We start from the raw sequence: 26,767 nt of genomic DNA, 5'->3' as shown, positions 1-26,767 counted from the left end.
TTGACAGACACGACAGACAGACAACGAAGTGATCCTATAATGGTTTCTTTTTCCTTTAGAACCGAAATGAGAGGTACGGTAGTAGAGGTACGGAACCCTAAAATACTATTATTAAAATATTTATTTCAAACTGTTATTGAAAAAATACTTAATAAATATTTACTATCGTTAAAAATTAAAATTAGTTTTCGCGTCGCTAACTATCGGTCTATCAGTAGAGTCGCCGTGCGCTTGCGGTTGCGACTTGCGACGGCCACTAATCGTCATTTCGATGTAACCAAGTGCGGTCGTGTCTTGTGGGGCTCATTGTAGTTCGCTTGAAAGCCCTTATTAGTGCCAATTCAAATGTAGTCCCTTCTGTGTGTCCTACATTAAAGGCCACCTGAAATTCGAGAGGAAAATCGATGCAAACGTAAGTTGTTGGCTATTTTTCTATGGATTTTCATTAGTCATTGACATATTGCACAACTATACCACAGTCCACAATGCTAAGGTAAGGGTTTTCCTGAAAAAAGATCGAATAAATAAGTTGCCTTGGGCTTGATACTGATTCTTCTTAGGTATATTCTCGTTTGTATAAGCTATATCTAAGTGCGAAGTTCTCATCTGGTACACTTTCTCTTAGGTCGCTGTTGCTAATCCGTGATATTGAGTTTCCAGCGCAGATTTCTCTTAAAGTAGAATAATGGAATGTTTTACGTAGTACGTAGGTACTATATTTTAAAGCTTGTATTGTTGTTGGTCTGGTCATCTTTCCAATAAGTACCGTAAGAGGTAAATAATGCGCAAAAAACTATCGATACCAAGCGTAGAACAATATAGGTACCTTTCGGAAACCATTGGACGGGGTATGTCTAGACATGGGGCACTTGACCTCAATCGGATTGTGAACCGAACAATGTCCCCTCATTCGGTTAAAGAACACGTGGTTCGTATATATTTAGAACGTTGCGAGGCAGCCGGGACATGTCATTTACGCATAAATGTTCCTCATAATGATTCATAATATTTATGTATCTACTAGAGACTTATTGGTTTACTTACTTGTTAAAATATTCGTTTAGCTTAGCTTCGTTATTTAACCTCGAAGTATGTACCTAGTGTCTTGACTTTACAAATATTTCGCCTACTTCAAGAAATTATCTTTTGTAGTCTGCCTTGAATTACTGGAATTCTATCAAATTGTCCTAACTGAGGTCAATAACGTTCATGTTATCTTAAGTAATTCTCACGTTTAAAGTCGACTTGATAAGTGTCTAAATAAGGACCTTAAATAATGTTTTATGGTGTCCTTATCTGTTGCCTAACTATGACGTAACAGATACCATCGACCCACCATAGCCACCAATCTACCCATACTTCCAAGTTCCATGTCACAACTAATGGAAGCGCATTTTTCAGTACTGAAATGACAAGTGACGTCAGCAGCATCGGGTAATAAATATGCGTAAACAGTGAAAAATGCGCCACTATCAATGACTATTGTCTCTGTATATATATTCTGTACGCTTGTACATATTATGTACTAATGTTATTCTATAATATAAAAATGAATCACTAAATGTGTTGCTCATCGCAAATCTCGAGAACAGCTGAACCAATTGCTATAATGCTAACATTCTTTAAAAAAAAATAATCTTTTTTTATAATATTCCTTGAAGTACGAGGATGGTTCTTACGGAGAGAAAAAATTAATTCAACCTCCCCCTCAATTTTCCAAACACCACCCGAGCGAAGCCGGGGCGTGTCAGCTAGTAAAGAGATACATTTTTACTTTTTACTTACTACATGTGAAAATGAAAACGTTCTATTATTCAATATTATGGCCTACCTAGATGCCTATCTACCGTATACAGGAATACAGCACAGCACGCTACAGTATGGCGTGCATATGAAAGTTAATTACTTGTATCACAAATCGAACACGCATACGCGCGCGTTTAGTATTGCGTCCTACAGAGAGCGTACAGCTACCGTCACGCTTTTGGTATGTTTGAGCCTTTAAGTATTTTTTAATTAACACTGTTATCATTACCAGTGTTATTGCAATGCCTTGCGCACTACCTATTTTACATATTTTACAGTACCTAGGTACTATAATATCAGTAGAGCCCTTCACACATTTGCCAACAACAACTGTACAAAGTTTCAACTCAATTGAATGTACGATGCGCGAATGAATTTATTACCTATGTAACGAACTGAGTACAAACATTAACTTTAATACATTTAAATACGTACCTATTACATTATATTCTGTGATTTAAACAAGATTGTATATAATACCGCTTCATCCATGGAATCACAAAAATTCTAGAAACTTTATGACACATCTAAATGTTCACGATTAGTATCTGATAAGATAAATGATAAGGTTTAGATAACGTTGTAACTCAGGGTGTCCCAGGCATCCTGTGCGCCAAGCACTTCGGTGAAAAATTGTGGAGCAGGGAGAATCCGTGCTACTCGCTAAGTTCGGTTCCTACGTCGTTCATTAACTATGCCACGAAATTCAGATAGTACCGTGAAAATTTATAAATCTCGATTATAAGAAAACTAGACGATGCCCGCGACTTCGTCCGCGTGGATTTAGGTTTTTAAAAATCCCGTGGGAAATCTTTAATTTTCCGGGATCAAAAGTAGCCTATGTCCTTCCCCGGGATGCAAGCTATACCAAATTTCATCAAAATCGGTTAAACGGATGGGCCGTGAAAAGCTAGCAGACAGACGGACAGACAGACGGACAGACTTTCGCATTTATAATATTAGTATGGATAACCTAAATTTATTAAAATATTTTATTAAGTACTTAAATTTATAACAATAATTAGTCAATGAAAACAAAATGGATTGCATTCATGGATGGATTGGAGTCAGCGCTTATTAACAGCTATGGACCAGACTCCAGACGTTATGATTACTGACTTGTGCAACCCACTTTGCTTTTATTGGTAGCCAAAGTTTAACCGCAACCATAATATAACTTTTACCACTTGGCATTTAGGCTTAAAGATTGGCTTGTTTGGATTGTCCAGAAATGGCCCAGCAACAACTTTTTCTATTTTTCTTCCGAGTACTTTTAAACTTTTACACAACAGCACTTATAAATAATAGAGCAAAGGCCAAATCGTCATTTGTACATAATATTTACCGTGCAGCAATCTTTAGTACCACTACTACTACTATTGATCCGACCCGGCTTCGCTCGGGTCACGGGTGGAAACTGAAAAATGAAAATCCTTTCTTAGATGGGGGTTTTTACAGAACAATTTCAAATTATTTGTCATTCAACTAAGTTTATCCAGGTTGATCCTCTTGTACACCATAGATAATAATTTACAGTCTTGGATGAATAGGTACCTATTTATACAGTCAAATTATATAAAGTAAGTGCCCAAAGTGGGGCAAAATATTTGTAGAGATTTCGATTTGACGTTAGAAAAATAAAATTCAAGGAAATCTAGACTAGTAACTACGCTACGGGACAGGAAAAGATAATTTCTATGCTATGGGCGTTTTCTAGATGTTTTTATCATAATCAGTCATGCGATAAGGTAAGGTGACGTTTCCTATAATATAATATGATAAGTATGTACTTATCATATTATATTATAGGAAACGTTTTCGTTATATACTCATCAGTCATTCAGTCATCACTCTTGTGGCACGCTTCTATGAGACTATCATACATAAGTCATGCACAAGTTAGCACAAAGATTGTAAATGACTTAAACCATTGGCCTCTGTGTAGGTAAGGTCATTTATCCTTTTGTATTAATACTTAATTTTGTTAGAGATCTTACATTAACAACTGAATGATGCAGTCGGAAAACACTTGTAAATTTTAATTTAAATGAAGGCTATTTTTTAAATCAAATCATACCTATTAGAAGTAGGAAGTAGGTTCACGAGTCTAGTGGGTATTGCATGGAGTTTGCAGAAAGAACTGAGCCCAAAATAGGATAAAATATTCTCAGATCACAGATTTGGAATTAGAATATATAAGTAAAATATACATTATATATCTAGTATTTACATAGATGAATGATTGCTATCCTGACCTATCACTGATATTCAGCGGTGTATCAAATTGTTATTTATCATCTATGTGACGAGCTTGATTGATGTTTTCCGGGTTCCATATTTGTGACGGTGTTCTATATTTGTTACGGTTTCTTAATTTTGCAGGTACTTTTAAATAATCGCCATTCTATAGTGGTTTCGAGATTACTTAATGGTTCTACGCGACTTCAGACTAGATGCAAATTACAATACAGTCAATGGGCGTCGGGCGCGAACCCTTCTGGGTTCTGACGCAGGTTCGATTCGGATTCTGCCGGGTTCGCAATTTTTGATATTCTTACTATTTAAAATTATTTAGAAATTTCCTTGAAGTGTAGGTAAAAACTTAAAACACTATCATAAAAATATACCTCACTACTTACTGGTTATTGGTCAAATAATCAACCATGTGACGACTTTGAATGATGATCTATTCTCGTAACAGGTTTTTCTATTTAACATTGCAAGCAATTTCAAAGATAATATATCTAAGTACCTAAGATTAATGGATCTACATATTATGTAAACTCGAGATAAATTACCGACTTCTACGAATCACTCCTATAGTTTACTCGTATTTTTAACTTAACCCTGTTTTTTTCCTTCTACAATATTTGCATAATAAGTAGGTTGGTTATATTTAACTTTAATTAGAATGCATTCTATTTATCTGTTTGCATCTAATCGTTATACGCTAATGAGCCGTTCCTTGGTATGAATAGATAATAGATATAGCCCGATAAGATTACCAAAGCGCTCGTTGTAAGAACTTATTAAGAAAATAATATTATAGGAATGGTTTCAAGATTAGAGGTCAAAAACGACCACCGCGGAGGGCCCGCGCCCGTAATCGTTTATCTTATCTCGCAGACTAATTATTTGTTTATAGACGGCAGCGGTACATGTTAGTAGGTGATGATGAGGTATCGGGTGACCTGTTGAAGCCGCCTAAGGGCACCTTTCCATTGACAGATAAATAAATGAACGAATTACAATATCTGCTATGGCAATCATACAAAATGAATCTGGTATTCTTTATTCAATGGATTTTTAATCCATACCATTATTATAACATGCCTTTGCGTGTATGTCTGTTTCTCTGTTACATTTTCGCGGCTAAAATGCTTTAGCGATCTATGTTTGGCAGTGGCACAGAGATAGGTAAAAGTGCATCCTCTATACGAAGTGGACAGGTTGCATCAACAGCAATTAATTATACAAAGTTTGATCTCAAATTCTACATTAATTTATATTAAATATTTACTTAAATTTCTACAGTTTCTAGAGGATGGCAATCTGTGTATTTTAAATGTAGGTACTCAATTGAAATTTCCGTGATCAATAAATAAATAAAAAATAGCTCTCGTCCATGTGATAAACGATGCGCGAACCCATATGTAAATAACAGACAGACAAACATTAATAATTTCTAATATAAGAAGACGCCCTTTTCCAACATTTTCAAATGATTAATTATATTTTAAGAATCATGCTATTCTTGGATTTAATCTACTTATGTATCTACAAATTATGTTGATTTGATGATTGTATTGAACAGTGATTAATTACATCCTTTAATTATAGCTATTATATACCGACGTCCTTGTGACTTGCATAATATTATTTAATAATCCATTCGTATTTATCAATTCCTACAACATGATGGCTCTTCTCTGTTAAACTTTGATTTACTGTTTAGTGTTATGCATGTAGGAGAAACCGGCTTTACTCACGTATTTAGTCGACGTTGCTTGGTCCGACTAGTTTCTTACTCCGAGTAGTTACTGTTTACTCTTCTCGCTTTGTCTATCGCGAAGATTTGATGTGATGAAGGCTTTATTTTTGTTACCACTGAGTGCAGACAAACTTAACGATGGAGTAATATTGTGTTACGCAATGCCCACCGATTAATTATATTACTGTTACAGCCTTTGCTGAATACAGTTCATCTCAGACAGACTCTCAGACAGATTTATATCCGTAGTACTAATACTTATATTATTATAAGATATAATTATAACCCACACTTCGGTTTTCTGTACAAGTAAGTCCGGCCTTTCTTCGTCTGTCTTCATAATTTTTATTTTTTCTTTCTGACTTTCTGTTGAGTAATTTCAACCATGTTCTTTGTTATATCTTTGTGCATTGTACGTGACGTGACGTCAACAAGGTCTCAACTCTCAATATTATGTTATACCTATTATTATGTCGGTGTTTTATTTAGATTTGGTAAAGAAACCTCGCATTGTTAACGCAGTTTACAGACCTCTAACATATTTTTTCTATAAAAGTAACGGGAACACGCAAACAATCGAATTCTGTCAGTTCAGACTAGTAAGTCTAAAAACGCTTGTTTTTGTATATTAATATCAACGAGGTCAATTTTTACGAACTTTTAACAAATATTATGTTCTACTTTCAAGTTTCAACTCATAAAGATACGCATTAAGTACATAGATTCTATTTAATATTAGAAAACAATCCGTACTAACTTCCAATAAGTATAACGAGAGCTGTTTATCTTATTGACCATACACATTATAAAGAGGTAAAGTTTGTTGTAGGGGTAAAGCTCGGGAACTAATAATAACCCGATTAAGAAAATTCTTTCTTAGCTCTTTATTCTCGGGTGCTGTAGGATTATATCACGCGGACGAAGTCGCGGGTAAAAGCTAGTAGGAACATAAAAGGAGAAACTGTGCGAATGACATATTAACTTAGAAAGAGATTTTGCATGTATACATTCTCTCTAACGTAGACCCCCACAACGAAAGGATTTTGAGAAATTCCAAGGGGATCGGAAAAACCTACATCTACGCAAAAGAAATCGCGGGGTAAAATTTATTTTAAAGCAACCCGGGGCAATAAATCCTAGTTCTAAGTCCCGCAAATTGCTAATCCGCGTGTGGCCGCCATTTTAGTGACGTCAGCACTAGACTGAAGTTTCGAGCTGATGGCATATTTTTACTTCAATATACGTTAAAATGACGTCATTTCGATGTTAATGAGACATGGTTCCAGCGCAATAGCAATTTGCGGGACTTATGGTTTTATAAAGCTTACAGAATAAGAGTTACGGAATCGGGAGAAACATAGATAGTACGTCTCTTTCAACCCGCCCTTTCTTATTACGAGTATGAGCTTGCGCAGAGCTTCTGCTATTTTAGGGTTCCATACCCGAAGGGTGCCAACAGCACCCTAATACTAAGCCTCCATTGTCCGTCCGACTGTCTGTCAGCGGGATGTATCTCGTGAACCGTACGTGCCGTAAATCTTTTACGATGGTACCCTTCGCTTCATGTGCGGGTCTGGCTCGCACTAGACCGCTTTTTCTCCTTTTGTGACGGACGTCGTTTATTTTATATTCATTAAATTTTATTATTTTATGTTGTTTGCAGATCCGTAGCGGTCTAAATCAGTCGATCGACCGTACCGACCGCTGTCACCAGGTCCATCCCGATGGGTTGAGAACGCCGACATTCTGTGTTTGTGGGCACACCACTGACGCTGTGAGTATTTTAAAAAAAATATAAATAGCAAGCAAACGAGCAGGCTGGTCACGTGATGTTAAGTGATTACCGCTGCCCATGAACATTTGCAGCACGGTCAGAGGAACCACCAATGCCTTGCCTGTCGGAGTATGAAATAAATATCTTTTTACTTATCTATATATATAAAATTCAAAGTCCTCTCTGACTGACATATTATATATCAACGCACAGCCTAAACCGCTGGTCCTAGAGACATGAAATTTTGAGGGTGTGTTTTTGTAAAGAGTAGGTTTGTATGAAAGTCCGGCATTTTTCAAGTTATTTGCATGATAGTTGGTATTTGGGTTTTCGGTCACAAATGAAGAAATACGTGTTCCAGGATTTTTGGGAATTCAACCCCCATCTTGATTTTCTAAATTCCATCCGAGCGAAGCCGGGGCGGGTCAGCTAGTAGCCTATATTCTAAACTAAACTTCACGATTTTGCGTGTCATCCTTGCGCAGGGGCCATGCTAATCTTCTCTGTATCGTTCAGCGATTGAATGGGAAATATGTACGAGTATGTGCCAACCATCCGATAAATTGGACTTCATTTGAGTAAATCTTATGCCACATACTTAAATTCTACCTTTTATTTAGGTATGTTGTATAAATACCTGCCTATTTTAATATCATTTATCGAAGCAGAATAAAATAAACTAAGTAGATTAACTTTTTATAAAAGTACATATACCTACCTAATTTATCTTATTTATATACCTAAGTTGACGCAAAAATGAAGGAACGGGCTTACCTTTAATTGTTAATTCATGTATTTTAAATAACGGAAAATTTTATATGCATGTTAATTTATCGTATGTTTTTATATATTCGTCGTTTAGCTATCTTACAATTAATTTCAGTTGATACGTTTTTATTGAGAGCAATCGAAAGCTAATCGAAAGAGGCAAACAATTGAGGTTGATTTGACAATACAATAGTATCTGTTATGGTTAATTGCCAAACGATGTAATAATTTATTCAAAGCAGCACAACCGACATTCTTCTAAATATTCTATGTAGAATTGTTAGAATAGTTTGGAGTCTCTCTACGTATTCAAATCAGAAATGAGGAGGACCGTAGGAGAGCCAGAGTAACCGACATAGCTCAACGGGTTGCCTAACTGAAGTGGCAATGGGCAGGGCACATACTTCGAAAAACCGATAACACGTTGGCGTGTGGGAATCCCTACAAGAGACCTATGTCCAGCTGTGGACGACTGATGATGATAGTGATGACTGTAATAGTTTCAATTTCAAACTCCAAGCATACTTTGAAAATACCAATGCGTATTGGTTTGGAATGGGAATTATTTTGCAGAGAAGCTGTACCTAATCAATTAATCATTGATATGCTCGATTAAATCTTTCTTTATTATTGTAAGCTAAAGAAAGAAAAATTACATTTCGGAGTATCTAGGTATTCTGAGAACCTTTTCTTAGATTAAATATATTTCTCACATACTTTATTTTATTTTATTCAGATACAAGTTAGCCATTCAGATATAGTCAAGGACTGCAATCTCACCTGATGGTAAGTGATGATGCAGTCTAAGATGATAGCGGGCTAACCTGGAAGGGGTATGGCAGTTTTTATTAAACCCATACCCCTTTGGTTTCTACACGGCATCGTACCGGAACGCTAAATCGCTTGGCGGCACGGCTTTGCCAGTAGGGTGGTAACTAGCCACGGCCGAAGCCTCCCACCAGACCAGACCAGAAATTTAGAAATTATAAAATTCCAAACCCCTGCCAGGAATCGAACCCGGGATCTCCCACTAATAAGACCACAGCGCTCACCACTGCGCCAGGGAGGTCGTCAAATACTGACAAGAAGTCCCACACCAAATTATTATGCCCAGCTACAAACACTTTTATTTCGTACTGCTTCTCACGATACATATTCCTTACAAAGTATGTCGCTTTCTCAGCGGTAAACTACTTGCTCAATAATTATTTTTTATTGAGAGTGATCCAACTTGGGGTCATTGACCCACATGGCGTCCCGTTCACCGATGGGGGCATTCGCTGCATTCATGCACATTCAAGTGCATTCACCTATGCAACATTTTTCTAGTAATTTATGTTAAGTATTAGTAATGTTCGTTTGTAGAACCTTTGCAAAGTAGGTATATTATCTATTATGAAATACAAACGGAAATATAGGTAAATGACAAGATGACGTACGCGTACTAAGTACCTACTTCATCTATATATATATATAAAAGGAAAAGGTGACTGACTGACTGACTGATCTATCAACGCACAGCTCAAACTACTGGACGGATCAGGATGAAATTTGGCATGCAGATAGCTATTATGACGTAGGCATCCGCTAAGAAAGGATTTTTGAAAATGCAACCCCTAAGGCGGTGAAATAGGGGTTTGAAATTTGTGTAGTACACGCGGACGAAGTCGCGAGCATAAGCTAGTTAAAATAAAAAAAAAATTTTACTGAACTTCAACACACGTACGAAGTCGCGGGTATCAGCTAGTCTGTATATATAAAAGGAAAAGGTGACTGACTGACTGACTGATCTATCAACGCACAGCTCAAACTACTGGACGGATCACGCTGAAATTCGGCATGCAGATAGTTATTATAACGTAGGCGTCCGCTAAGAAAGGATTCTTCAAAATGCAACCTCTAAAGGGGTAAAATAGGGGTTTGAAGTTTGTATGAATGTCTGTCGGTTTTGAAGTGTCTATAAAGAAGTTTTGTAGTTAATATTTTTGCAATTAGCAGTATGACATATTTTATTAAGCTCATATGTTAAAATCTCCTAATTAAAGATCAACCCTAAGGGTGTAAAATAGGGGTTTAAAATTTGTGTAGTCCACGCGGACGAAGTCGCGGGCATAAGCTGGTATAAAATAAACGACGTGCGTCACAAAAGGAGAAAAAGCTAGTTAGAGAGAAGGAGTAGGTATTCTGTGTACAACACAGGTGAACAAACAACTTGATTCCTGATTCTTTAACAATTTTTGCACAAAAAGTAGGTAGGTATAAGGTACGTAGGTACCTACCTAACGTTACAAAAATTAATCCGGCAATTAGTCTTAATAATTCTTATTCCCAATTTCCAAATGAATAAACGATACAATACAAACTCGTAAATACACTCTCCATAGAAAACAAAATTAAGGAATGTCGGTAGGACATCTACCTGAGCCCTTCTTCGAATAAACTCGTCTTAAAAGTGATTTCATATTTTTTATCACGAAAAGCAACTAATGCGTTATTCATTCATAATCTTGACGGACTTCTTTCAACTTTTGGAATGTTTCTTTAAACCCTAAAAAAGGAGGTTCCCTACCTCCTTTTTTAGGGTTCCGAGGAGAAACAAGAAACTCATATAGGTAGTTTCATCCAGTCAGTTTGTCCATCTGTTAGTGTGTTACGGCCGTCGGCCAATGTAGTTTTACAGAATTTTAACTATTGGGTTACCATTAGATTGGAATGGAACTCAATAAATACATCGATTATTTCGCAGATACGACTAAGTAGGTACTTAGACGCTTATACGTAAATTTTCAATAACTAATGTTCTTTGCCTTGGCAGACGGCACCATACTTAAAGTACTAAGGACTTATCAGTTACTGAAATAACGCCGCCTGCGCACATCATCGGATTCACCGATCACTCAATATTATTGACTAGATCACACGATTTATGTTTTTGTTTGACGTAATCATTATGAATCTTACAAGTAGTTTATAGTGTATTTCGTTTTATTTAATTTGCTTTTTATTTTGTTATAGTTTATTTATATTTATCAAATTTATTAAATAAACTATTAATAAACTTAAATCTAAAAAAAACAACATTAAATTAAAACTAAAATAAATTAAATTAAATCTAAAACCTCATCGAGACCACAGCAGCGAGGCATTGTACCCAAGATGCTGGCAGCATTACCCCTTTGGATGGCCAAACTAAATCTTTGACCAAGGTAGCTGCCAGCTCTCGGGTCCCCGGTTGACTCGATAACTCTTTTCGCAATTTCTTCAAAAAGAGCTTATAGTGTATTCACTTATATTATCTGCTTATATTTTTATCATATTGTTAAAATGTTTAATTTTAGCCTACCTAAGTAGGTACTTCCATCTATATTTGCGCGAGTAAATATTAATTGACGTCTTCGTTCCGAATTTGGCCCCGTTTTAATGCAGTCAAAATAACCTGTTGCTATCGACGAAATTGATAAAAACGACGGAGTAAATGCTAAACACACAATTGCAAACCATCAATTGGCATGAATTAATTCAGAAATCAAATTCCAATGAGAATATTTTGTGGTTGATTGAGCGGCTACATCATATTTCCTCAGGTTCAGTTGACTATCTTCTCCTTTTAGCGGAAAAACAGCTGCCCATTGACCCGCAAGCTGTTCTAGCTCTAAGTAGAATTAAAACACAATATCTTTTAATCAGACGCTAACCGCGCTGACGCGTCCGCGGCAGGACCGAATACTAATGCGAGAGAGGTACCTATTTTATTATTATGTACTTAGGTATAGCGAATTATTTTCGCACTTTGTTCATTAAAAAAAACGGCCAAGTGCGAGTCAGACTCGCACACTGAGGACTCCATTTACAGTTGTATTTTTTCGGCATTTTGCACGATAAATCGAAAACTATTATGCATAAAAATAAATAAAAATCTGTTTTAGAATGTACAAGTAAAGCCAATGCTTGAGCGTGCTGAGATCCCTAGCACAGGGGGTGAACAAGGGCCTAAATTTAGTGATGTGCCTACTAAAACGTGTGCAAGTGGCAAAATACACCCAGGTGCTAAGAAAAGGGAATGAGAGGAAAAGACTAAACGAGATAACAATAATAAGATCAGCACGAAGCATGCTGTTGGGAAATTGTTTTAATTAATTCGGGCAAGTCGAGCATGCCCTGCAAGCAGCTAGGCAAATGAAAGTCCAGACAGATATTTTCTTTCCCCAAAGAAAAATATCCGGCCGAATACCGATAGAGTTCCAACTTCCAAGATACAGAGTTACTTTGAAAGGGTTTCCATGTATTCTCAAGATAGTTTCTGATGATTTATTTATTTCTATTTCCAACATTATTCCAGTACGTTTGTACATTACACGTGCTCTGCAAAAATATACATTACCACGAGAACATCATCATAAAATTTGTAAAACCAAATGTATGATCTGGCTCTGAGCGTATTGATTTACTTCAGAAATGTTTACGCATTCGACGGACGTCCTTTGAAATTTCTTTTTATAATATAAATATGTAACATACCTAATATTACTTACTTATATAAAATTGTGTTTCTACGGATCGGACGACGCGCGCTGCGGGCATTTGGCAAGTTTATATTTTGTACTTATTCAATTTTAACAGCTAACTTTAAGAGGAGTTTACTCGCAGTGCGCTCCAAACAAACAAACATTCAATGAAATTTTGTAGATACTTTCTAGAAATTCCCTGTTAATTATGTTATATTTTAGTTTAGTTACCGCGTACCTTTAAAATTAAATGTTTTTTGATAAACCACAGACACAAATGTACAATGTCCACTTAAGGTGTTTACAAAATTTCATCGAGTTTAATTGGTTAACATTCAAAATATGAGAATCAGCTACATATATTTTGTAAGCTACATTCGTAGTTCGTACGTTGGGGAGCGCGCTAGGGACACTTCTCTTAACATAATGTTGAAATCTACATCTACGAGTACATAACCGCTCTAACATTTTTAATATGATTGTGAGTAGGACTATACTAGCATTAAAAATAAGCACTTGTGTTTGAATATTCCGCCTTGCCATGGATTTAAACAGAGTAAGGGTGAATGAACGAGATTCTAAAGTGGAGGTACACTATCTACTAGGCCGTTCAGAGTTCAGAGTGATTCAGACATCAGTATGCCCATATAAATGCTCTTCAGTCTCATTTCAGTTACTGACTCGGTGACTGTCTACATGAATAAAGTAATTCTTACCTACATTTAAAGTCGGGCTAACGAAGGAAGAGACCGCATCAGTTTAAAAAAATATCAGTATGGCTACCTCAAAATTAGTACGACTCCTGGAATAACCTAATTTGATACTTTAGAATTACTTTTTTTATTTCTGTTCTATTAAATTCGGTTATTCCAGATCTATCATACTAATTTGATATAGGAACAGTTTTAGATCGTAATAGTGTGATATAGGTTTTTAGAAATCCCGCGGGAACTCTCTGATTTTCCGGGTTAAAAAGTAACTTCTATATTAATTCAAGGTATACGCTATCTCCATTCCAAATTTCTGGTGAATCAGTTCTTCAGCTGAGTTAAAGTTCAGTTGAATTTCAGCTGAATAATAGCTATCTACATGCCAAACTTCAGCCCGATTCATCCAGTAGTTTGAGCTGTGCTTTGATAGCTCAGTCAGTCAGTCAGTCAGCTTTTCTTTTATAAATTTAGATGTAACAGCAGTATGTTTTTCAATGTAACAGCAGAATTTGTAGAAAAAAGTAGGTGTATACCTATAACATAAGTATAAATATGCATTAAAGTAAAAGTAAGTAAAATATGCTTTATTGTACACCAAAACTAAAACAATAGACATATAACAAAGATAGCATGTACAATAGGCGGTCTTATCGCTAAAATAGCGATCTCTTCCAGCCTCCAGGCAACCTTAGGGTAGAGGACCTTACCTAAGTATACATTACAAGGTAATGTATACTTAGTTAAGTCTCACGTATAATATTTCACCCTCGATAGCGAGATTCAAGTTCCGTAAAGATTTTAATACCTATTATCTTATCTGTAAGGCGAGTCTCCTGGAAGGTAATTTTCTTGCCGCCACGGCAAAAATCTGAGATAAGAGTCGAGTCAAACCTTTATCCTTTATGTGTCAATATTTTTTTGTGGTAGAGCCTGTATTATCTTCCTCTTCGAAGTTCAAAGTCTACTACCCAATTATGGCACTAAACATTAGTAAAATTAATATTACCCAATTATGGCACTAAACATAAGTAAAGTTAATATTACCCAATTATGGCACTAAACATTATAGTAAAATTAATATTACCCAATTATGGCACTAAACATTAGTAAAATGAATATCACCCATTTATGGCACTAAATATTAGTAAAATTAAGTCAATTAAAAGCTGACAGTTTGTAAAACCCGCCATGGTTCAATCTTATTTGCCAAACTCAGGGAAAGTAGATTTCGGATTGAGTATGCTGTGTAGGCCCTACTGGCCGCTTCAGCGTCACCGGGTGAAATAGGTTGAATTTGTGTGTAGATAACTTTCAGCTTTTATTGCCTCTGTCTGTTTTATGAAATAGGATTTTCCGTCTAAATCCAATAATAATAATATGTGTATTTTTTTCATAGAGTTGTGTATATCCAGCCTTAATAGAACGATTTATTTTTATCTGAACAGTGTAATAGGAAGATTGCAACCGGATACCTACTTGTCCTCGTTGCCATGGCGCCTAGCATCAGCTTCACAAAGACCGCTTCAGGTTGCATCTAGCGCTAGTGCACTTGCACTACAGGCTAAAGTTATTATTCAATATTTATCTATGTTATTCAATTTATCTTATCTTATAATATATATAAAAGGAAAAGGTGACTGACTGACTGATCTATCAACGCCCAGCTCAAACCACTGGACGGATCGGGCTGAAATTTGGCATACAGACTATTATGTCGTAGGCATCCGCTAAGAAAGGATTTTTAAAAATTCAACCCCTAAGGGGGTGAAATAGGGGGTTGAAATTTGTGTAGTCCACGCGGAGGAAGTCGCGAGCATAAGCTAGTTATTCAATATTTATGTATGTGACTGTAGCGAGGGTCGAGGGCGCTGACGGCTGAACGCCGTGTATTAGAGTTGCTCAGGTCATAGCTCAAGAGTTTGTATTGAATTGTATACTATTTTATAGCTCGCGTGACCTAAACCTGCGTAGCTCTTATTCGTGACTTAAGTAGATAGTCCATTTTATTACGCTGTAAAAATGGACTCTGTAAGTCACGGATATCTAAGTGTTAGTTAAATGCGGATTTAGGTAGCACAGTGCTATATATGGTTTTGCCTATGACTACTAAACTATGAAAATAGTATAGTAGTTGCTAAAAAAACTCGAAAACAGTTTTATTAAAATTAATCCGTAATCATGCGCTTACATGGGCAATTTTTTAAGGAATTGTTGCTCGGCGACACGTATGGATCGATCTGCGGCAATAAGAGGAGCAATCTGTAGCAATCCGGTCTACTAGTCAACTAGTCAAATCAGTACCTTTTTATGAAACGTGTTTTGACACGCGCTTAGTGTGCGAGTTTCTATGAAATACTGGCATGTGACGTCTCAATGAGTTGACGTACTTTTTTAGTTTAACCATTAATTTTTAATTGTTCACTTTAAACTAAGAAAGGACGTAGATTTTACATATTTTGGAAGACCCTCTATTTAATAATCACTGAGAAATATTAAATTTTTGACATAGGCAAATACCGTATTATTTCGCTTAATATTGCTGAAATTTTCAGGTATTGCAGTAAATTGTGGTCGTATCGTCATAATTGACTAAATTGCCTGGAATTGCGAAATTGCAAATGCCCGTGTAAGCGTACCTTAAGAAAATCCATATATTATATTCTGACGGTAAAATTCGAGATTTCCAGTAGTTGTTAGCGTCACCACGTAGGTGAATAAATATTTGAACAAAACGATATTTTTCTATTACCATACTTACATACAGTACTTAATAAGTACAAAAACGTGTGATAAGTCACGTCTGACCTAAGAAAAGGATTTGTTTTGATTTTTCATAATAATAAGCAGATTGCGTGAATTTCTATAATGTAGGTAGGTACTGTGCGCAGATGCACTTTATGCTCAGTGTTGCACGCACAGTGTAATATTCCTACCTTTTTAGAGTTCCGTACCTCAAAAGGAAAACGGAACCCTTATAGGATCACTTTGTTGTCTGTCTGACTGTCTGTCGGTCTGTCTAGAAACCTACAGTGTACTTCCCGTTGACCTAGAATCATGAAATTTGGTAGGTAGACTTCTGATAGCAGACATTTGGTGAAAAATCTGAAAACCGTCAATTTGTGGTTCACACAAAAAAATTAAATTGTGGTAATTAACTAATAATTAGTATTTTTAATTTTCGAAGTAAGATAACTATATCAAGTGGAGTATCATATGAAAGGTCTTCACCTGTGCATTCTAAAACAGATTTTTATTTATTTTGCACGCGATCTATCAACGCACAGCTCAAACTACTGAACGGATCGGATTGAAGGCATGCAGGTAGCTATTGTGACATCCGCTAAGAACGGATTTTTGAAAATTCAACCCCTAAGGGGGTGAAATAGGGGTTTGAAATTTCAGTAGTCCACGCGGAAGAAGTCGCGAGCATAAGCTAGTCTCACTATAAAATCTTGTATAAAGGAATTATAATTTTACTCTAAGCTGAAAAGCGACGAAAATCCTGTGTATCTACATCTACTATGCAATATAATAGACCCTTATATCCACGGTTGGTAACAGGGTAGTTATTATTAGGTGATTGTCTTATACACGTGTCAAATCGTAGGTAGTGTACGATTTCAGCTTCGGGATCCGAAACTACCGAATAGAGCTAGTGCATACGTTAGGTCTGCTCTAGATCAGCCGCATTACCACCGGTCCTCTAACTTTTTCTCTGAAAACTACTGTGATAATGTGAATTAGGGGCTTAAAGAAAATTATTAAGTTTTTTTTTTAAATTTAAATAGGTAAGTAAGTAGGTCATTTTTGGGGTAGTTTATGGATATACAGCTGTACAGCAGAAGAGGTAGGTTTTCAGTTTCATAATTATGTATTTTGTTTGCTTTATAATTTAACGTCGGAAAAATAATGTAGGTATTTTAAAATGTCATTTCAGAAATTTCGATTGAAAAATTTCCATGGTATTGTCCACATAATATTGTTAAAAATTTGTATTGTAAAAAGAAGCAATAGTTTAAAAAAGTAAAAATAAAAATGAATCTTAGGGGAATAAAGTTTATTTTGGATGTCGAAAATATAATTTTAACTAGGTACTTATTGATCATTTTCCATATTTACAGAAACGATATGGTACGTGTCAATAAAATTAATAATTCCAATTATTAAGAAAATGAATTACCTATATTGTCTTATGAAGAGAACATTTAAATGGTTTCAATAACCTGAAATCTGAATCACTAGGGTACTCATATTTTAAATGCGAAAGTGAGTTGGTTCCTTCAATCACGCCGCAACGGAGCAACCACAGATGAGTTTCTCTAATCTGTGGGAGCAACGGATTGACTTGTTTTTTTAAAGACCGAGAGTGACATAAGCTACTTTTTATCCCGGAAAATCAAAGTTTAAAAAAAACCAGAATTCTTGCGAGCAGTCGCGAGCATCAGCTAGTAAAATACACATTAGTAGGTACCTAATTAACGTGAAACTTATCTATTTATACTTTTTTTGTTCTTCTTCTGGCTTCTATTTATACTTATTTATTACTGAGGTTAATGATGCACGGTGCACTATTATAATTGTGAATAAGTAACATTAATTCTTTGTTTCTTAAATCCATACTTATATTATAAATGCGAAAGTGTAGCTATATCTATCTGTCTGTTTGCTAGCTTTTCGAGGCTCATCCGCTTAACTGATTTGATAAAATTTGATACAGAGATAGCTTGCATCCCTCGGAAGTACATAGGTTACTTTTGGTCCCGGAAAAACAAAGAGGACCCGACCCACAGGATTTACAAAACCCTAAATTCATGTAGACGAAGTTGCGGACGTCATCTACTTGGTAAGTACAGAGATAACTTGCATCCTGAAGACAGACAGAGATTGCTTTTTATCCCGAAATATCAAAGTGTTCTGACGAGATTTTAAATCTACGCGGATGAAGTCGCGGGCATTATACAGTTGTAATTAAGCAAATTCCGCTTGTTACGGAAGATTTATTTATATTTATAGAACAATTCACATGATACGGAGTAGGTAAACCGTTTTATCCATGTCTAATATTATAATACATTGTTTGAAAGGCGTACGTACGTAGCTACCTAGTAGGTATAATATTAATATTTAATTCCTGTTTTAGTTACATTTAATTGATAAGAGACGCAATCCTCGAGAGTATCTTTTATTGATACTTTGATAACAAAATATCACTACTGTTCAGCAGTTAGTTGTAAACGCGAGAACAGGCGAATATAACACTCGACCGATTAAAAACAAATAAAAGCGTGTAATAAACTTTATACTAAGCGACTGTTTTTTCGTATGTGAATTGAAAATTTTGTACGATTGCAGTTTTTTACGCGTGTGCCCTTAATTTGATAAATTCAAGCAGTGTTTAAGGATTTCAATACATTATTTGGATTTACACGTAAATAGGTATAATTTTCCTATAATATAACACGTTTTATATTATTTGCGAAAGGTAGAATCACGTCGCTAGTAAAACGAGAATTCAAACCATTTCTCAAAAACGGTCAAATGTATGATTTAAACAAAGAAAATTTAGATAATAATTATATTACTCTTGGAACATGAGTAATATAATTAGATAGATGCGAGAGCGTTAGATGATGACTTATGATAACAACTAATTAATCAATTATCATTAAACTACTTTAATTAAACTTTACGACTGTACTATTGCGGGACAGTAGATACTTATATACCTATTAGTTCTTACACCAGAAATTGCTTTTGTTTTAATTATCTTTAGTTTGAACTTAGAGCACTATATTGTGTATAGTACTATATTATAGTAAACTATCCTACTAATATTATAAATGTGAAAGTGTGGATGTTTGGATGTTTGTAACTCAATCACGCAAAAACGGCTGAACGGATTTGGATGAGGAATGAAGGTAGATTATACCCTGGATTAACACATAGGCTACTTTTTATCCCGGAAAATCAAAGAGTTACCGCGGGATTTTGAAAAATGTAAATCCACGCGGACGAAGTCGCGGGCATCAGCTAGTCGATAAATAATAGGTACTTTTCTCTTGTGATGACCCTGTTATGTTGAGATTAATCTTATTTTGTGTTACGTAAAGTGCATTCACATTCCACATTAATAAAAAAACCGGCCAAGTGCGAGTCAGGCTCGCGCAATGAGGGTTCCGTACTACAGTCGTATTTTTTCGACTTTTTGCAGGATAATTCAAAAACTATGATACATAAAAATAAATAAAAATCTGTTTTAGATTGCACAGGTGAAGACCTTTCATATGATACCCCACCGTGGGAACTCGTTGTTTTTCCAGGATAAAAAGTAGCCTATGTCTTTCCCCGTGATGTAAGATGATTCTGTACTGAATTTCATCAAAATCGGTTAAACTGTTGGGCGATGAAAAGCTAGCAGACAGACAGACAGACACACTTTACATTTATAATATTAGTACTATGGATTAAAATGTGTAGGTAATATTCGGCGAAAACTGTGACGACGAAGCACTGACGTAAAAATATTTATCCATTAAGCTTATTTGTGGAAAATATCACATTTTTCATTTGTAAGTATTTATGTTGATACAGCGTTCAACTAGCGACGCAAATATTTAATGGTGGGCACGCAACATTGTCAAAATAGGAACACTATGCAAGTCTTCGGAAATGGTAAAAAGACAGCCATGTATGACGTAAACATCCACTAAGAAAGTATTTTTGAAAGTTCAACCCCTAATCTGGTAAAATAGCTGATTTGAAATTTGTGTAGGTAGTCCACGCGGACGAAGTCGCGGAATTAAGCAAGCTATAAGTACAATTTTACAAGCAGGCGTTGATTTGCGGAATTCCATGATATGCAAGGAAGCACAAGCTTAATTTGCTATAGGTGATCCGCTCGAACAGACAAATATGACATGCTGGCAGTGGCGTGCACAGGATTTCAAGCCAGGGTATGCATTTAGGTATGAACTTGTTTTACGGCAGGTTATAATGAAAAAGTAAGCATTGATTTCTTACAATGAGGGTAAGCAGTGCGTTTATGCTTCTATGAGCTGCACGCCACTGCATGCTGCATGTTGCACCATGCAGATTCGTCTCGTCTGTCTCAGCGGATTATAACAAATTATGCGTATGTTTCATTGTAATGTGAATATTTGACGACCTCCCTGGCGCAGTGGTAAGCGCTGTGGTCTTATTAGTGCGAGGTCCCGGGTTCGATTCCTGGCAGGGATTTGGAATTTTCTAATTTCTAAATTTTTGGTCTGGTCTGGTGGGAGGCCTCGGCCGTGGCTTGTTACCACCCTACCGGCAAAGCCGTGCCACCAAGCAATTTAGCGTTCCGGTACGATGCCGTGTAGAAACCAAAGGGGCATGGGTTTAATAAAAAAAACTGCCATACTCCTTCCAGGTTAGCCCGCTCCCACCTTAGACTGCATCGTCACTTACCACCAGGTACGAATGCAGCCAAGGGCTAACTTGTATCTGAATAAAAAAATTAAAAAAATATATATTAAGGCTAAATAACCTCTCTTTTGTTCCAGGGTTGACGAATAAAAGTTTTAAATCGGGTGTGAAGATACACCCAAGCGTGCAAACATACTCCAATGCCGACGCAAAACGCATTGGAAGAGCAAACAGCACCGTGAACACCGGGCGATACAACATCTTTGATGATCGCTCTTCCATTGGAAAAAGTCATCTACACGCACTGTCACTTCATTATTATTAAATTCCTAAACATCTTCTTCATATTATAATTTAATTTATATTTATTCTTTGATATATAAAAGGCAAAATGAGTAAAATTTTGAAAGTAGTCGGCGCATCTTGGATGCAAACAAAAATAAGCTCATACATCTTGGGTTTTCTTGGAGTCCTTTCAATCTTGGCGCTCTTCGTTGGACAGATAGAAAGGTAACTAATTATAATATATTAATACGAGGTCTTGCCCGCGTCTATAGCCATAAGGATAAATGGATCTAAGTTAGGTACTTTAAAATTCCATTGGAACCCTTTGTGCTTCCCTAATAAAATATATTATTATCCATGCCCAATGCCCGTTGCCGATCATTGTCGATCTTCTTGCATTTATAATACGAGTCGTAATTTGTGGTCTTGCGATGATTTAAAATCGAGGTCTACCAGCCCACCGAAGACCACAGCCCACCATAGTAATAAAATTGTTTGATATAAATAGTCTGAACACGTTTTTCTTCTAATTAATGTAGTAATGGCACTAAAGGGTTATTCAAATTAAATCTTAAATCAACTGATGTTAGTACCTATTTTTGTCGTCACGCATCGGTCCCAGTTAGGTAGGTAATATCACTTAAATCTGATATTAATCGTTAATCCACTAGCGGAAATTGATGCTCTCAGAAATATTGTGGTCGGAATAGAAGACTACGCGGAACGGTCTTGGAGGCCACCATATTATTATCCTAAGGAAACCTCCCAACGGAAAGGAGACACGACCCTCAGCAATGAATATTGACGCAGAGAGATGGTTATTAAGAAGAATATGCAGGGTCAGACATTTATGACGCCTATGAACAAAAACGTATATTACGGAACGTAAAAAGTTATTTTCGAATATCTATATAATGTTGAGCAAATAAATTATTTGTTTCTATTGCATGGGTCAAGGTCGGTAAAATGCTTATAAGTAATATTATATTTTGTACTTTGATATTATATACATATTATGGACTATGGAAGGTTTAGTTGCGATGTGTCATCTCCATAGATTTTCTACAAAAATTTTAAAATTTTTGTTCATCACCGTAACATATTCAAGATAATTATGTACTAGTTTGTATTTTTATGTATAACTTTATATAACTGAACTGACTAACTACTAACGTACAGAATTCGTCCAGTTAGTTTATTAAAAGTATAGCTGTATTATTATATTATAGGTGCCTAGAAGCTTTTATATCGTACGAGATTCAATGCGATGACGGAATATTGTGTTTTAGAATTTGTACTGTAAGTAAATATTTTAAAACGAACGTGATAAATCATCTGTACAGTACATTTGTAGAGCTAGGTGTATAACGTTGCGAACTGGAAAATTATATTATTTGAAAGCATTAAGACGAATTCCACGAACCTGAGATCGGAACGAAATCCACAACTTTTTTCAGTCTCAGGGCGTTTGTGCACTCATCCGTATTCGGTTCGTATCCGTGATTCTTTGAAGTGGCCGTCATACAAATACGTACATTCGATTCGTATTTTTTTCACGGATCCGTAAAATCACTCACCCTCACCAATAAACATAATCGAAGTGCAAGAGTTTTCTAAATGCATGATGAACAGTCATTTTTTCATTATTGAATAGTAGGGAACATAGACAACACATTCAATTTGTTTGGTAAAAAAAAAAAAAAAACTTTTGAGAGGGATTTTTATGATTTGCATTTTTATAACCGGTTAAATTCACAACGTTCACAGTAACTAATACAGTATAATAAATAATTTATACATGCGAGTATTATTTGTTCATGGTGTGGCGGTACTAAGTAGGTACAACATAAATTATGTAGCGATTGGACCGGATTTTTACATTTGTTATTTAAATACAATTTTCATTTGTTAAAGAATCCAGGAAGACGGAAACTACGCAGCAACTGTGTTCTATTCAGAGAAAACCGGATATCGCATTGAGTATTGGGGTCAGAGCAACGATCTAAAGGATATCGCTAGGGGAGTGGCTCGAGCTTACTTCAAAGAAGGCATCGAAACTACCGGGTCAGTTACTTTGATTACCTACTCTACTAACAAAAAATACTCATATATTATGAGGATTTTATTCGTAGTGCGCTCCAAACAAACTTGGTTTGGCCTCAGAATACACAATAGTACTGGTTACAATCTCACTTGAATTCACGTTATAGGAACTAATATCAGCATCTGTGGTTTGCCAGATTTCGGAATATTTAGTTTCAAAGCTACTCGGGCTCAGAGGTACATACAAATCTTTAAACACGTGTAACTTTTTGTGCTTGATTACTGTTTAGATTGGTTTATACGAGAAAATGTTCCTCCTTTCTTCCCAAAGCTTTACATTACAATAATCGGCAAATTCAGAGAATTTTCTCTTTCCGACGATGAAATTGCTTTGATGATGAAACTCTTAAAGCAGTATTTTCCGAGTTTCGTTACGATTTTTAAAAATAGTTTATCACAGTTTTAATTAATATGGTTGGCGAGCACCTCATACATGCATAAAGGCACTGCTTTTCTTTAAGATTTTTACACCCAATTTTCCAGTTTCATTTGGTATCACCCAGTTCCTACCCTGGTTTACCAACTTGTACCCCCACAGATGTCTCTTTCACATTCCTAGGCAGTGATAATAATAGCTGCTAGAACATTATCAACTTCGTAATTTAAAAAAATATTTTTGTAGATGGTCACTCCTAGAAATAGAAACAGACGGTTCATATCCTGATGAGATACAAGCATACGCAGCAGGAATAGTAGAAGGGGCACTAACTTGGTACCTGATTCATACGCATCTGGAGAACACCATCCGAGCCAAATGCGAAGACCAGCCCTTGGAGAAGCAATGTGATAAACTTAAAGATGCGTTAGAAAAATCCGTTAACATTTGGAAGACTTACGCCGCTGAACGAGGAGCTACTGACCCATTTTGGCACCATGTAAGTTAAATTCATCAGAAAAACCAGTCAAGTGCGAATTGAGCTCGTAAATGAAAGGTGCCCTACCGTCGTACAATTGTTTATTTGCGAGTTCTTAGGTAAGTTTGTTCATAAAGGAAATCCCCGAAGACCGCTAACAATCAATTAATGGAGCGATTGAAATATAAACTTTAACATATAATATTAAGTACTAGCCTTGTGCACGATGGAATGTCCTATCGGGAACATCTCAGGAACAATCCGAATTTCCTCAAAGTTCCTTATTTTATGGGAAGAATTTACAAAAATGCTGATCTGACTTTTGTTTTTAAACAAAAGCTTGAATATTAAAAAACGCTAAGTTTCTAATTTCAAAAATTAATTCCCATACAAACATTCATTACCTATTTGACCTCCTCAGGGAATAAATTTTCAAAAATTCTTTCTTAGTTCTCACTTACGTACAGCTGTTGTAGTCTGTGTATTGTCCGTCAGTGGTAGGTTCGAGTGTTAGAATTTTATTAAGTTGATATTTTACCCCTATAGTAGATGAATTTTCAAAAACACTGATACAACAGATTTTTATTTGTAAAAATAAGCTCAAAGACCAATTTCCATATTTCCATATTTAAAAAAGACGAACTTCCGAAGGTCGTCTTTTCTTCCCATTGGGATGTGTTTTCAAAAATCTTTTCAACTATGTTATACGGGGTGTAATGGTTTTTTTGCCTCAGTGAAATAATTTTGTCTTGGTAGTACAATCAATTTATAATCAAAAAATCTTCTATGCAAAATTTCATACTTCTAGATTAGGGTTTATGCTATCCGACAGCATAAGAGTTACAATTTTACTAAGTAGATAACTGCCGTCCACAGGTTTCATTACATTACACACAAATCGGTGGAATATACACAGGATGGAACCACGGTGTAGTCCGCAGCAATAATGAATATGAAACCGATATATCCGATCTGTACTGGTTGAACTCGGTAGCAGAAGTGGTTGAAATTCATCACAAATTGAACATCTCCGTCGAAGATCCAGAATTCACCACTATGCCGGGACTATCCAGCGCTTTCTTGAGGATTGTGAATGAAACTTCGGAGGACGGGAATGAAATTAAGAAGCTGTTTATGGCACAAGATGTGGCTGGGAGGTGAGTGAGACTTATCCTAAGCGAAAAATAGAACAATAGTTTTAGGTAGATATTTTGGAGGTAATTTTATTAGAGTTACTGTTTTTATAAAAATTCTAGCGACTATCCGCGACTCCACGGTCAGTCAATTCAAACATCTAGTCTTATTCCTTATTAGAACCTCTGTGCAAAATTTTAGCTTTCTAGGTCTTAGGACTAAGTCTGGGCATCGATATGAGTCAAGCAGTGACGTCAAAACTTTTGTTTTTACTTTATTACCTATCTTATTATGTAGATCTGCTTGGGTGTAATCTAACTTGGCAATGGACAACAGTCATAGAACCTATGTAACCGTATTCTAACTCCTAAGAGATCTGAAAAGGCAGATATTAGACTGTCTCCAATTTTCTTCTCTGTAGTATCGAATACCGTTTAGATCTGGGTCTAAAATATTATAATTTTCGCAAAACGATTTTTAGGATCCCTCCCCAGGATACTTGAAACAGAGCAATTTTTCTTGATTTTAGGTAGGTAACTATTATATATTAACAAATTTTCTTCTTCTAGCTACTCATCAATGACGCGAATCTTGAAGAGATACAAGCTTAACTATCATCGAACATCAAAGGACACCAAATTTGCACCGGGATCTTCGGTGGAATTCGCCAGTTATCCAGGATCTATCACGAGTCAAGACGAGTTCTATCTAGTGAGGGGAGAAAACAATAGACTAGCAATAGCCGGAACTGCGCTAAGAAATTATAATGACAAACTCTGGAAGAATGTCAATATAACCGAACAGGTAGGTAGATATTCATAATCGTCTTCAGAAAAGGCATTGTAATTAGCCTGCACAAATCATACCAAAAATGGTAAAGCCACTTGATCAACATTGTAAATATTCATCTTCTTAATTTGCTTTATGGCTTTCAGTAGTGCCACACCGAGCACAATGCACTTCGCCAATGTCACATAGAAATTGTAAATATTTTACACTAAAAGTATTTACGTGTCTTGTAAATACATATTTGCATGAACTAAATATTAATACATAACCGACAATGGGGTAAGTAGATGTAGACATTTCTTTAGTGTACTTATGTTAATAAGTGAATAGGTTACTTTCTTACCAATATCTGCTTTTCTTCATGCAGGTACATAGATATCCTGTTGTGTACCTGATTATATTTTGTACCTTTTAGATACCTATAGAATATAGCGAATTTTCAACTAAATATGTACGAGATCAGCTTATCAGATTTCCGTTCAATGTGCAATCGTTTTATTCTAAAAACCAATATCGCAAAAGTTTAGATACCTATAGAATATAGCGAATTTTCAACTAAATATGTACGAGATCAGCTCATCAGATTTCCGTTCTATATGTGCAATTGTTTTATTCTAAAAACAAATATCGCAAAAGTACCT

General features: G+C 35.9%; 1 protein-coding gene and 1 non-coding gene across 2 annotated transcripts in view; one reads left to right on the top strand and one right to left on the bottom strand.

Moving 5' to 3' along the window:
* The first annotated feature begins 238 nt into the window (after positions 1–238).
* The window catches only part of lama (lamina ancestor), a 30,307-nt gene continuing 3,778 nt past the window's right edge, over positions 239–26,767 (top strand). The window contains exons 1-7 of the mRNA XM_034976232.2: positions 239–412; positions 7,461–7,571; positions 21,099–21,471; positions 23,161–23,310; positions 23,972–24,224; positions 25,080–25,360; positions 25,907–26,141. Coding sequence (XP_034832123.1) covers positions 21,353–21,471; positions 23,161–23,310; positions 23,972–24,224; positions 25,080–25,360; positions 25,907–26,141 — 1,038 coding nt within the window. The 5' untranslated portion in view covers positions 239–412; positions 7,461–7,571; positions 21,099–21,352. The remainder of the gene's footprint in view (positions 413–7,460; positions 7,572–21,098; positions 21,472–23,160; positions 23,311–23,971; positions 24,225–25,079; positions 25,361–25,906; positions 26,142–26,767) is intronic.
* Positions 8,012–8,117, bottom strand: LOC117989268 (U6 spliceosomal RNA). The gene has a single exon (XR_004674553.1). It is a non-coding gene; the product is annotated as a U6 spliceosomal RNA (small nuclear RNA).

Source organism: Maniola hyperantus, chromosome 15 (genome assembly GCF_902806685.2).
Source record: "Maniola hyperantus chromosome 15, iAphHyp1.2, whole genome shotgun sequence".
NCBI classification, from domain to species: Eukaryota; Metazoa; Arthropoda; class Insecta; order Lepidoptera; family Nymphalidae; genus Maniola; species Maniola hyperantus.
This window is presented reverse-complemented; position numbering and strand designations above follow the sequence as displayed.